We start from the raw sequence: 13,557 nt of genomic DNA on the forward strand, positions 1-13,557 counted from the left end.
AGGATTAGGTGCTTCTACATCAGAGTTATTCACCTCTTCATTTCCCTCTGATTTTAGGGATAAGTTATGGGTAAGGTTAGGGCAACATTTTTGGAAAGTAATGTATTTTTACAGTAAAATATGTTAACCCAGGAACATGTCTTGGCAAAATGTATTCAGTGGATAGTTCTACATATTCTACTATGAGGAAGGGGTGTAATGTTGCATTGCGATTCAAGGTGTCTGGTACAGTAGTTCACCTCTCTGGCGGTCACATGTTTTGTCCCTTTGACGTGGAGCAGACGCTGAATGTTATACATATTGGTCTCCACATGAGTGAATCCTGATCCCACGCCACCTTTTTTGTATCTGCAGGAAACAGGACATAATCAGACCATTATGGAATTGGCATGAGCGAGCCAAAATATTTTACTTTCACTTTCACTCACATGAGGCCACTCTTGAAGTAGCTTTTGAATTTGGCTGATTCAGATCCCTGGACCTCCCGGTACTGGACGGGACTGCCGTCGAGATACTCATCCAGTTGAGTTACATATATAGCTGCGGCTCCCTGCTCATCCTGAGAGGAAGTGTTGCCTATCCAGTAGTGGATATCAGTGGATTGTGTGGTGCTGTTGCTCACCTGGAGGAGACAGGGCAAAATGCTTGAGGACAGATACACCTATGTTTAAAAAGGTTTCATGCACCTATTTTTAGTACATCAGTAATAATAAATAAATGAATCAATTAACTCTTTCATGCATGAATTATGATAACCTCAGTCAGGTTTTTTTTTCCTATGTGTTTTTATTGCTCTTAGGGCATGAAAAACAAGAATTGATTTTTATTTAATTTTTTTTACAAATTTTTCAAAGAGATCTTCAGATGTCCACTTGAGTGGACAGCATGCGGTTATGGTTTAAACTTAAGATATACTATATTAAATATAAGACAATAATCAAACAGATAAAGTATGTGAATTTAACAAACTAATCAATACAATTATATAAAATCATGTGAAAACTATAAAATATATACAATGTCATGATTCTGCCATCTAGTCCTTGTCATTCTTTAATTCTTGAGGCAGGATCATGACAGACCCATGTTTTGTGTGCAAGCACATGGCCTTTTGTTTGGGCCATGTGCTTGTGTTGTCTCATTCCTCGCCCCGCCCCCTTGTTATCCTCGTTTAGTCATCATTGCTTTACCCTTGTCACCTGTTTCCCTCATTAGTTTCTCCCTATTTTATCCCCTTGTGTTTGCTGTCCTGTGCCGGTTCATTGTCATTCATTGTGTGAAACAATCCGTGAGTAACCTGTTGAAAGTCTTGTCTAGAAAGAAGAGTTTGATCCTGTCTTAGCTGTTTGTTTTTTGTCTGAGTCTTAGTCTAGTCTGGTCAGTCCAAATTAGTTTATCCTGTCTTGTTTTGCCCCCTCGTGGGTTTTGTTTTCCTGTTTATTCTGTCTAGTTGTATCAATAAACCGTGTATATTGCATACTGTCTGCATTTGGGTTCATCTCCTCCGCATCACCATAACATACAAAAAATATAAGTGCAAAATATCGCAAAGGCTTCATACAACGTCATACAAGTTGCACTTCGCGTATCTTTGATATCAGGACGTGATTCCATCAGAATTTTCTACAGCCTGTCAAGGTACAACTGTGGAAACCACTCAGATGCTCCCTCCAGTGCACCAGAGTATGGAGATTTACCCTTATTAGCTGATAATTCTGATTATGTTCAAGATGGACATGCACATTTCTATCATAGCCTTCCTCTGAGAAAACCTAGCGATACGTTTTTTTTCAATCTCATCTGAAATGATCAGTGTTGGGGGTAATGCATTACAAGTAACATGCATAACGCATTCAGATTACTTTTTTGATGTTACAAGTAAAGTAATGTGTTACAAGTAACATGCATTACCTAATCAGATTACTTTTTGATCTAACAAGTAATTAACTACAAGTAATGTGCATTACCTAATCAGATTACTTTTTGATGTAACGAGTAAAGAAACGCATTACAAGTAACATGCATTACGTAATCAGATTACTTTTTGATGTTATGAGTACGGTAAAGAAACGCATTACAATAACACACATTACATAATCAGATTACTTTTTGATGTTATGAGTACGGTAAAGAAACGCATTACAATAACACACATTACATAATCAGATTACTTTTTGATGTTATGAGTAAGGAAACGCATTACAATAACGCACATTACATAATCAGATTACTTTTTGATGTTATGAGTAAGGAAACGCATTACAAGTAACATGCATTACATAATCAGATTACTTTTTGATGTTATGAGTAAAAAAACGCATTACAATAACATGCATTACGAAATCAGATTACTTTTTGATCTAACAAAGTAATGCATTACAAGTGTCATACATTATGTAATCACATGACTTTTTTCGATGTCAATGAAAATTACATTCTAATCATACAAGTACATTTATTTACAGTAAAAAAAGTCACTGCAGATTAAGTTTTTAAGTTTTAAATTTCAAAAACAATATTCACATTATAATTATGAATTGTAGCTGAAATATAGCAATTGATGCATGACGTCCACTACAGTGGACATGTGATTAATCAGAGTTTTCTCTCAATCTAAAATCAAAACTTGGAAAATTTTACTGTGATATGACTCATTAGATATTGCTTGATGCTGCAATATTTTTTTTTACCTACAAGAGTCTCCTAGGATAGAAGGAATGGGTGGATATTCTGGAGCAACTTGGCATGTCTGACTGACCCTTGGCCATCTTGGTTTGGAGAGGGAAAAAAAATCGAAACACAACGGCTTGCCACTTGGTTGCAATTTATAGGATGATGCACCAGGGTCCAATGAAGAGGCTGATGTGCAACTTTGCCATAAAAACCCGTGCAAATTCAAGAAAATGCTTTTTTAATAGCTGTCCACTGTAGTGACCACTATACGTGAAAGGGTTAATTAATTCAAATTGTTACTTATAATTTTATTAGTGCTGTCAAATTGATTGATTGCGATTAATTAGGCTACGTCTAACATAAAAGTTTGTAAATACATAATATATGTGTGTACATACTGTATACACACACACACACACAACATACATACATACATACATACATAGACACACACACACACATATACACAAACTTATGTTAGATGCGATTAATCGTTTTGACAGCACTAAATGTTATATTTATATAATATTATATAACATAACTTACATAAAACTTTTTTAAATTAATTTATGAATTTTTTTAATTAACCAAGAAAAATCACCATGCATTATCATTGGAAAAAGAGTATCTTTAAAAATTCAACTGGACAAAGTTCTATGAGATTATTGTCAACTGATTTTCAAAAGTGTTCATGTGTAGTAAGCCTTTCCAAAAGCACTATTGAAATGACCTGAAGAATTAGATTGAAATGACTTACATAAAGAATTATATAGCAGTCACCCTCAAAAAAATTTCCAAACGCTTGCTCTGGGACAGGGACCATTTTCATTTTCTAAAGAAACAGAAAACAGAATAATACATAATACAGTGAATAATAAAAAATGCAATGTCAGTTTGACTTGTTTTCATGTTTAAAAAAAAAAAAAAAATTAAATCATAGAGCTCACAAAAAGGGGAGCAAACAACAGTGGTCTCTTACATTGATGGTCCAGATCTGCAGGCCAGGCTTTCGCTGGATGTTTTTAAACACATCCTGGGCTTCAGTCATTCTGCTGGATTCTGAGAAGAAATCTCAACGCTTAAACTATCTGAATTAAAACAGATATCCACCGTATATAACCACATATAACACTTATAAACACATCTTCTACATTACATAATAAGATCAAATTAGCATATTTTAACATTAGAAAGGCAGACAGACAGATGGACAGACAGATGAATCGTCAGACAGACAGACAGACAGATAAACAGATTGATCATCAGTCAGACAGACAGATAGATCCACCAAAAGATAGACAAATTGATCGACAGAGATTGATCGACTGATAGACAGACAAATAGAGATATAGATAGATAGATAGATAGATAGATAGATAGATAGATAGATAGATAGATAGATAGATAGATAGATAGATAGATAGATAGATAGATAGATAGATAGATAGATAGATAGATAGATAGATAGATAGATTTCATGTTCAAACATCAAATGTTATGACAGATCTTTGCAAATGTGAAATATCAGGGAGCAATATTTTGAACAAAAATCTGGTCCTTCATCACTCATAACACTGGGTGACTTGAGAACAGATGGTTTTTGAAAGGATGAAGATGATATGGAGATTTCGCTTCCTCCAGAGATTCTGTTCCACTAATAAACAGTGCCGCCCAGTACCATGGCAACAAATGGATTTCACATTGAAGATTCTGCTCAGTAAAAACAAAAACTATACTTGGCAATAGAAATTTGTATCAAAAGCTAATTTAGAACAGGTCGCTATTCACATTACACATTATTGAGAAATATTTTGCCACTGGAGTCATATGATGGCCAAAATCTGTTTCAGATGTTTTATCATATACTATGTGTCCTGCTAAGGGCTTTGCTTGAGAATCCATTCAAAAAGCATATTCAGACAAGCTGTGAGGGTTGCCTGCAAATAAATAATGCACCGCAAATAAACAACAACTACACATCAGCAACCAATCCTCTCATAAAACTCAACGCTAACAGTGAAAAGAAACGCTGACCTTTCATAATCATAGCAGCCGTTGCTAAGAAACTGGGGCGCGAGAATATTGACTGAAATATTGTATTGAGGGTGGAGCATGAACACAGAAGGAGCAAGGATAGAAGACACCATCCCAAATTAACATGTTTAGTCATTTACCCAAAACAAACAGAAATATTAGATTTTTCAGTAAATGGCCTTCAATGAGAAAACAGACGAACTGAAGCACAGTCGGTCAGAATCTACTAATAATCAGAAGTAATATAGCTTTTAATCTCTCATATGATCCTGTTACATTCAAATAAGACATCTGATAACTCTCTGACAAACAGCTTATTACTAAAGCTGTACTAGCACTGCGTATTTAATAGTTTTGTGTGCTTTCTGTCCTGAATGACTGGTTTTCCTGTCTATTGACAAAGCTTTTTAAACAATAGTCGACAGGTTTTTTCATTAGTCCTAATCATTTACATGGTTTAGTCTCATATTTCCCAGTGCGAGTTAGGTCATGCATGAACTTTTGATTCTTTATGACAAATTTATAAGTTTCACTTACACATAAAATAATGTGCTAAAAGCCGACTTAAGCAAATCTGCCTGTATTGCAAATAAAAGATCAGTTTTGAATCTCATACAATTGTGTATAGTTTTTCTGGTTATAATAATCATGTAAAACTTTGGCACACGCAATATACTACTTAAAATATCCTTCAAGAACTGTATAACTGTAAATGTACCATTCAATGACTGAGTTCTGATAGTTTTGTTCTTACCTGTACGTGGCACACAGAAGTATTGTTCAGGGTATTGATGTATTAATGAGTTATAATGAATGTCTATGAGCGGCTCCCTGTGTGTATTGTGAATGTGTGCTGATCAGGGAAGGGCTTGTATATGTCCAGCCCTACAGGTGAAAAACACACCTTAATACTCGCACAGGACTTTATATGGACAAGAATAGGCGTCCCTTTGACCTCTTACGTACATAACCCTATAAATAAACCTTTAGAAAGAAAAACTTTGATCAAAAACTACTTTTATGGAGTTAGCCTATTCCATGCTTTTTGAAGGTTGAAAGCATCAGTTCACAATACATTATAATTCCATGAAAGAATGGACCAGGACATTGTTTAATTTTTAGTTTTGAAAATGAAAATGAATGCCAGACGTGTTTGAAACAACGTCAGCGTTAATAACTGAATTTTTGGGTGAACTAACCCTTTACATGAATTAGGAATCCCTGTTTCAATCAGGCATTCTCTCAGTGATCTAAAACAAGCTTGAAGTTGGTGGATGTCAGAGAGACTCAAGCGTGTCTGGATTGCGCTCACATCAGCTCTGTCTCAGCTCTTTCACTCTTAGATCATAAGGAAGGCATCAGACGGGAACGCCACACAGACACTCGGGAGATCCAGAGAGAGGAGACAGTGATGAATGTCTTCCACTCCAGCAGATGGAGAGACTGAGCGAACGAATCCCCTGCGAGAGGCTCTTGGACAGATATCAGAGGCAAACTATGGCAAACGGCCCATCAGTCGCTAACAAATAAAGATAAGCGGCAAAGTGGTGCTTCATTAAGGTTTCGAGGCTCCACCTTAACTGCAGGCCAGAATGCCATTCTGAGGAAGAGTGCGATGTTTCTATGGAAAGAAAAAGCTTCATCTATCTATCTATCTATCTATCTATCTACAGAAAAAACACAATTTCCAGCATACAATTATACCTTCTTTCTTCTCAATGTCAGGATATTCAAATGCTAACAATAAAAGGCATCTGAGTCGATTTAATGTGAAGAAACTCACTGACACACTGTTTAGGGAAAGAGATCAATAGGGTTTGGAAAAAATTGCCCCAATGTAATTATTACATAAAGGTTTACCAGCCGGTTAAGTAATCCATTAAATTGTTTGTGAAGCAACACAAACTTGTCCATGGCAGTATGTTGGTGGTAACCGCTTAGTTTTACTGCATTACTCAAATAAGCATAAGGAGGAACCTTTAGGATTTAATTTTCACTACTGGCATAGAACAGCGTGTCCTTCCCTCTCGGTGCAGAATGCACACATAGACAAACATTCGTGACAATAGTAAAGCAAACAGATATGAGTCATTTCCAGAGGAGCAACCCAACATATGAGAGCTCATATTCAGCTGTTCCTTTCATCCCCCATCCCAGAGACACCTTAGGCAAACATCTCTCTGACAGCACCCAAATTCAAAATGTCATTTTATACTCTCAAACACACACGGCTCAAGTCTGTAATAAATAAAGCTCAAGGTCATGTGATTCACAGAGGTTTCTAAGTTACCATATTTGGATATTTTGAAGCTAATCATTGAGATCAGGAACTACTGACAGTGTAAATATATTGTAAAAATCTTAAATAAATGTTTCAGTCGGTGAATTAACTGGTTTTATTTAAGCCAGAAAAATTATTTAATGACTAAATCAATCTGACTACATAAGGCTACACTAACATAAAGTATTTTTTATCAGGTCAAGTCAAAATATTTTCCTTAAAGTGGTCTTTTCACTTTTAAACTGAGTTAAAAATATGAAATACTTGTGAAAATGTAAAAAAAAACACATCTTACCTCAGACTCCAAGGTCAACAGATACAAAACTCATTAATGTATAAATGCACAGATGACTGCCTCCACATATATTTTCATGGCTAAAAAAAAGAAATGCCTTTTCCAAAGTTTTACCACCAAAAATGACTCTACTGTCACAGATGGCCTTTTAGTTGCTTCTCTGTAAGTGAACTGCTTAAGGTTCATGGCAAATCATGCATCAAACTAGACGAGCGCACAGTTTGTTCATTAACTACAGAGTCCACATTTCTGAGGACACAAACTAAAATCAATCTTGCTGAGGAAAACCAAGCATATTTAAATTCACTGTTAGGCCTACAATGTACTCATTGTGTGTAATCCGCTCATGGCTTCCCAGCATCCCTTTGAAACTTATACAAGTGTAATGCACACAGATAGACACAAACATGTGAGCCATTCTTTATATTGATTGCATCTTTTATTTTGATAATGAAGATTATAAATTTCAAATCCTGACATATTGGATTGTTGATTACCGCTTTTTTCACAATATATGTTGTATTATTAGTTCAAATCACAGTTGGGTAATAGATGCAAACATTTCTTTTGAATACGATGCTGTATTTTCGAAGGCATAAAATAACCCAAGAAAATAACGGCATCATCTTTCGCTCGATAATATCATTCAGTCCAGTGAAATCTCCTGACCGTCACCGTAAAGTCTTCATGAATTTTAAAAGACTCATTGTTTGCCTTGGTCTTACAGTAAGTGTTTGTTTAAAGGTTTCGAATTGTAAATATGCAGCATACAAAAACTCATTTGTGTCCACATAAAAACAACAGTCAGAAGGCACTTTGTTTGGTACAAGAGAACGAGAAAAAATAAAATCACAGTTGCTGGAACTACCGATGATGCCACGGAAAAGACTGCCTGCATAGCCTGAACAGAAAAAACTTTTTTTTTTTCACGCCGGTCCAGAAAAATAGCACGTCTTGTTGTTTCTCTGTTCTTTTTTCCTGTTGAATATACTCAAGGATAGTAAACTCTTGTGTTTCTCTTAAAAAGATGACGCTTTGTTTTCTTCACGAGTGTATAGATTTGCTCGCCAAGGAATATTGTTGGCCGTTGGTCCACTGAGAGAGATAAAGTGGCGTCCGTTGGGTGAGTGGTGTCCCCTAGAGGCCAGAACTGAACATTGGCTCGACCCGAGACGGATGGAGGGGGGCGTTTGTGTTTGCAAGGCAGTGCTGCTGGACCCGTGTGCTACCTGGTCCTCAGGCTCTGTAACACACCGTAAACGTCCGTCTCCCTGCTCAGGCCTTCAAACAGTGGCAGTAAATCCAGCAGCTCTGTGTCTGTCATGTCATCAAACCATGACTGCACCGGCACCTGCAAACACAGAAAGATACTTTAAGCACATGTTGAAAAACGCTTTTGTCAAGCTACCAACTATGCTCAGTAAATTAGTATTCAAGCAAAATAAATGTATTCTTATCAAGAACCATTTGGTCCAAATAAAACCCCCTTAAAGGAATAATTCACCCACAAATTTAAATTCTTATGTTGTTCCAAAGCTGTGTGACTGTCTTTCTTCTGCTGAACAAAAAGAACATATTTTGAAGATGGTCATTCAGATTTGGAATGACATGAAGGTGAATAAATTATGACATATGACATTTTTGGGTCAGCTATTCATTTAAGAAAACACTTTGCCTTTAACAATAAGCAAGATTAAGTGAATTTCATGAACTAAACGATTGACACTTTATCAATCCCGAAGGAAATTCAAGGCATCCAGTAGCTTATACAACAAAATACACACAATTTAAAATATACCAAATATTTAAAATAAAATCATTGCCAACAGTCCAGTATCACATTCAAGTATAAAAATATATAAATGTATATATAAACAAGATACAAAATGTACGGGATAGGTATGTGTAATGAAGGTAGAGAGGTAGAGAGAGAGAGAGAGAGAGAGAGAGAGAGAGAGAGAGAGAGAGAGAGAGAGAGCGCAGTTACATATAGTCATACAAAAGAAAATATGAAGAATAAAAATGAATATATATATATATGCAACCAAATGCAAAATAACAATAGTGGATGAAAGTTCTGGCATGAAACTCTAGATGGCGTAGGCTGATAGGTCCTTAACTCATTTGGTTGCGATCGCATCGTCATCTACATAGCGCAACTGATTGGTTGCTGTTGCATCAGAGGCCAATGAGCTGCAGCTCAACATTCAATACCGGTAGTGTTGCTGTTAGCGGTCTGCAGCGCGCTTTCAGAAACCCTCCACCTTCCTCAGCTCCACCTGTATAGATCTGCTACGGGGGTTATTTCATGCATGTCTTACATGCTCACAGCAATGTCTGTGAATGTATTGGCAGTAGCAAGTCTCTGCACTTGCTCTGCAGCAGCGGCAGCGTAGCAGATCTATTCCACCAAGACCAAATACATTAAAGCCCCTTTCACACAGCGCTTTGAACCCGGGAAATTGCCGGCAAATTGCCAGAGCGCCTTCTGTGTGAACGCAAACTCGACCCGGGATTTATGCCGGGATCGATGCCGGGTTGGGGACCTAGTAACATTGCTGTGTTCAGTCCCAGAACGCGCGCTGTGTGAACAAAAGCCGTAATAATGCCATGTCGTAGTGATGACGCTGAAGCGCGGGATCGTTCGCCAGCGAGTGAAACGCAAAGTAATGCGTAATGCGCAAGTTTATGATCGAATCAGAGAACAAAATGCACAAGCGTGTTTTCTCGAGAGAGAAGTCGCAGCTCATAAGCAAACTTAAGACGCTGCGGAGACATTACAAGTCACATCGATGTCACGTGTCTTTACGGGATTTTTACGGCTTGTGTGTGAACGCACTCTCTGATTCCGGAAAATCACTGGCAGTGGGAATGAACCAAAATCAAACGAACCCGGGTCAAATCCGGGGTCACTTTATCCGTGTATTTTCCGGAATATCTGTGTGAAAGGGACTTGACATTGCCATATCCATTACCATGTCAATCTCTCAGAGTTGTCATGACAGAACTGTGTAAAGTAACTGAAACTTGTTCTGTTCCCTTAAAAATGTCATTAAAATTGTCTCCTAGAATACTGAAATTCTTTCTTGATTCAGTTTACTAAGCCGTATTGAGATTTTGATTTTATTCCTATTTATCGCGCAGGAGGTACTGTTGACAGCAGTGGCAGATAAAGGCATACGTGACTCAGCAAGCCAACTTATTTTGCCAACTGTGTGCAGTGTCTTGAGAAGAAGTCTCCACCATCTTAAAGATAACAGGCTTTAATAAGCACCTTTGGCTCATTAGTCTGAATACAGAATAACACCTTCAAATCTAATAAGAGGACGGATGCGAGCAAGTGTAGGAGGTGACAACACTGAGGTAGGATCCGTCTGACTGCGGTTTCCTCCACGGGTCTCTTGCTACAGTCTATAATTGATGTGAAGTTTTGACAAAAGGAGTGCAGAGAGCCAGCGGCTGGGTTCTACCTCATTAGTTCCACTGAAAAAAATGATTCTAGGATAAAAGACACATTTGCACACTTCACAAGTTCTAGGAGTCAACATGCAGCCTATATTATATTGTAAAAGTGTATTCTGATACTGTAATGTCATGTCAACTGCAGGTGCGGCCCACAGTGGTGCAGTACGTACAGCGTTCTCTGGATGGAAGATGTAGGAGGCAGGTGAGTTGTCCACTATGATGACTTTGTTGAGCTCCCGGCCCAGTCGGCTGAGGTCTTTGACGTAGTTCCCCCGGTGGAACACACAGGATTCCCTGAAGAGCCGTGCCCTGAACACACCCCACTGGTCCAACAGGTCTGCTACAGGGTCAGCATACTACCAGACCAAAAACAGGGACAGCTATGAGCGTAGCACACAAACAATACAGCAACACAATATAAGATTTATTATATTTACAATATAATTACACCATCTTTAAAGGGATAGTTCACCCAAAAATGAAAATTCTGTCATCATTTACTCACCCTCAAGTTGTTCCAAACCTGTATGAGTTTCTTTGTTCTGCTGAACACAAAGGAAGATATTTGGAAGAATGTTTGTGACCAAACAGATCTCGGTCCCCATTGACTACCATAGTATATTTTTTTCCTACTATGGAAGTCAATGGGGACCGAGATCTGTTGATTACAAACATTCTTCCAAATATCTTCCTTTGTGTTCAGCAGAACAAAGAAACTCATACAGGTTTGGAACAACTTGAGGGTGAGTAAACGATGACAGAATTTTCATTTTTGGGTGAACTATCCCTTTAATATTTAAAGGGGACCTATTGATTTTGTTTTGGGGTCTACTAGAATAGGTTTTCATGCTTGATTTTTCAAAAAACATTATTTTTAAGATTTTAATGCTCTGTTTCGTTCCTGTCTGTATGAAGCCCCTCCCTCGCCCGTACACGCGTTCATGAGAGAGTCAAGTTCCGGTGGAAGGGTGACCTCTGACCCGACGTCTGACACAGGCGTAGCGTAAGCTCAGGTGAGAATTGTTTATTCAATTTTAAATATGGATATTTTTCTTACTAAAACCCATCACTTCACTTCAGAAGGCATTTATTAACCCACTGGAGTCGAGTGGATTACTTTAAAGATGGATGGATGCACTTTTTGGAGCTTCAAAAACTCGGCATTATTCAATGCCATTACAAAGCTGGGAAGAGCCAGGATATTTTTTTCTCTATAACTCTGTGTTCGACTGAAAAAAGAAAGTCATATCCACCTAGGATGGCTTGAGGGTGAGTAAATTATGGGATAATTAAAGTTTTTGGGTGAACTATTCCTTTAAGTACTGAGTAATATTATTTAACAACATGTACTTACTATATAATTAGGGCTAAGGTTTGGTTTAGGGTTAGTTAATTTACTGTTATTACAACAGTAAGTACATGTGGCATATGTAACAAGGGCACTGTAAAATAAAGTGTTACCAAAAACAAATTCTAAAACTGAAGCTGAAATGTGTCCTAATACTGTAGATTAATGGAGGCAGAGTGTTAGTAGTACTCAAGAATGCTATATATATATATATATATATATATATATATATATATATATATATATATATATATATATATACACACACACAGACATATATTAATTAATTAATTAATTATATATATATATATATATATATATATATATAAATAATTTATTTAATGATTTATAAAGCTTTTTAAAAACTGGGATAAAGCAACATTAATATAAGATGTAATACTATTTTGACAACGAATTAGTTTTCTTTTTGCTAAAATTGAATGTTCTACAGGAAGAATTTTATATAAATACCAGAGGTGCATTATACATCATATCAATGAGATGAACGATTAACAATGCATGAACCAAACTCTCCACCGACAAACTCTATGACTCATTTTTCCACACATAGCTTTTTATATAAAAAAAAGCTTTGACATCCATTGATGTATATAAATCATATGGAAGGGTGAAATCACTCTCAATAACATTATCGTCCTCTATTCCACCTCGAGTATCTCACAGGAGACTTCACTTCATCACTTATTTGCATAAAGTTAAACTTTTCTTAACTTTGTTGAGTCACAGGGATGCGCACACATTGCAATGGTAATGTTGCTAATGCCACTGAAAAATCACCAACTTTTATTGAAAATGACTTCCGTTGCTATAAATCGAGTCTGTAAAATATTGACTAGAAATGGATCAAATGGTCTATTATGCAGTGTGAAGAAACCTTACCTTAGCCAGGCTGGCTGTAAAAAGAACACATTCAAAGAGTTCGCCCATTTTCTGCAGAAACTCATCCACATGAGGCCTCTTCAGCACGTAGACCTTCAAACAAACCAAATAAACAGCTATTACTGATGGACAAAATCAAATCACTTCTGACTCCTGGAAATAGACAGGCGAGACGCTGACACTGAACTTTCAACAAACCTCTTCGTAGCTTTTCAGTCTTGAACTTGTCGATCAGTTGCTGTAACCAAGTGCAAGTAACCAAGAACAGGCCGACCCTGATCCACAAAGCCTATCCTGGATTACTTGAACCAGGTATCAGCCACTTCGCAGATGTATTCCAGCAGCTGATGTCTTAAAATCCACAGAACAGTGATGTGGCCATCACTAAGATGTATTTTATGTTATGATTTTTACAGTAATATTCCGGGTTCAGTAAAAGTTAAGTTAAAAGGACAGCATTTGTGGCTTAATGTTGATTACCACAAAATTAATTTCTATTTCTATAAAAAAGCAAAACTCTGGGTTAAAGTGAGGCACTTACAATTGAAGGGATTGGGGCCA

General features: G+C 37.0%; 2 protein-coding genes across 9 annotated transcripts in view; both read right to left on the bottom strand.

Annotated features, from left to right (window-relative positions):
• vill (villin-like) overlaps window positions 1–7,467 on the bottom strand; it is a 19,553-nt gene extending 12,086 nt beyond the window's left edge. For 2 of the 6 annotated variants that reach the window (XM_084102462.1, XM_084102459.1), the window contains exons 1-5: window positions 7,284–7,465; window positions 3,653–3,732; window positions 3,431–3,505; window positions 429–622; window positions 240–348 (exon numbers count right to left, since the gene is read on the bottom strand). In XM_084102462.1, the coding sequence (XP_083958588.1) occupies window positions 240–348; window positions 429–622; window positions 3,431–3,505; window positions 3,653–3,721 (447 nt within the window). In that variant the 5' untranslated portion in view covers window positions 3,722–3,732; window positions 7,284–7,465. Of the gene's footprint in view, window positions 1–239; window positions 349–428; window positions 623–3,430; window positions 3,506–3,652; window positions 3,762–5,461; window positions 5,586–7,283 lie in introns of those variants that run through there. The other 4 variants (XM_084102460.1, XM_084102463.1, XM_084102458.1 and 1 more) reach the window with 4 other exon arrangements.
• Window positions 7,468–7,696: 229 nt separating this feature from the next.
• ctdspla (CTD (carboxy-terminal domain, RNA polymerase II, polypeptide A) small phosphatase-like a) overlaps window positions 7,697–13,557 on the bottom strand; it is a 38,479-nt gene continuing 32,618 nt past the window's right edge. For 2 of the 3 annotated variants that reach the window (XM_084102608.1, XM_084102607.1), the window contains 3 exons: window positions 12,997–13,089; window positions 10,919–11,104; window positions 7,697–8,634 (listed from right to left, as the gene is read on the bottom strand). In XM_084102608.1, coding sequence (XP_083958734.1) covers window positions 8,509–8,634; window positions 10,919–11,104; window positions 12,997–13,089 — 405 coding nt within the window. In that variant the 3' untranslated portion in view covers window positions 7,697–8,508. The remainder of the gene's footprint in view (window positions 8,635–10,918; window positions 11,105–12,996; window positions 13,090–13,557) is intronic. The other variant, XM_084102609.1, reaches the window with a different exon arrangement.

Source organism: Abramis brama (assembly GCF_963993115.1).
Source record: "Abramis brama genome assembly, chromosome: 24".
Taxonomy (NCBI): domain Eukaryota; kingdom Metazoa; phylum Chordata; class Actinopteri; order Cypriniformes; family Leuciscidae; genus Abramis; species Abramis brama.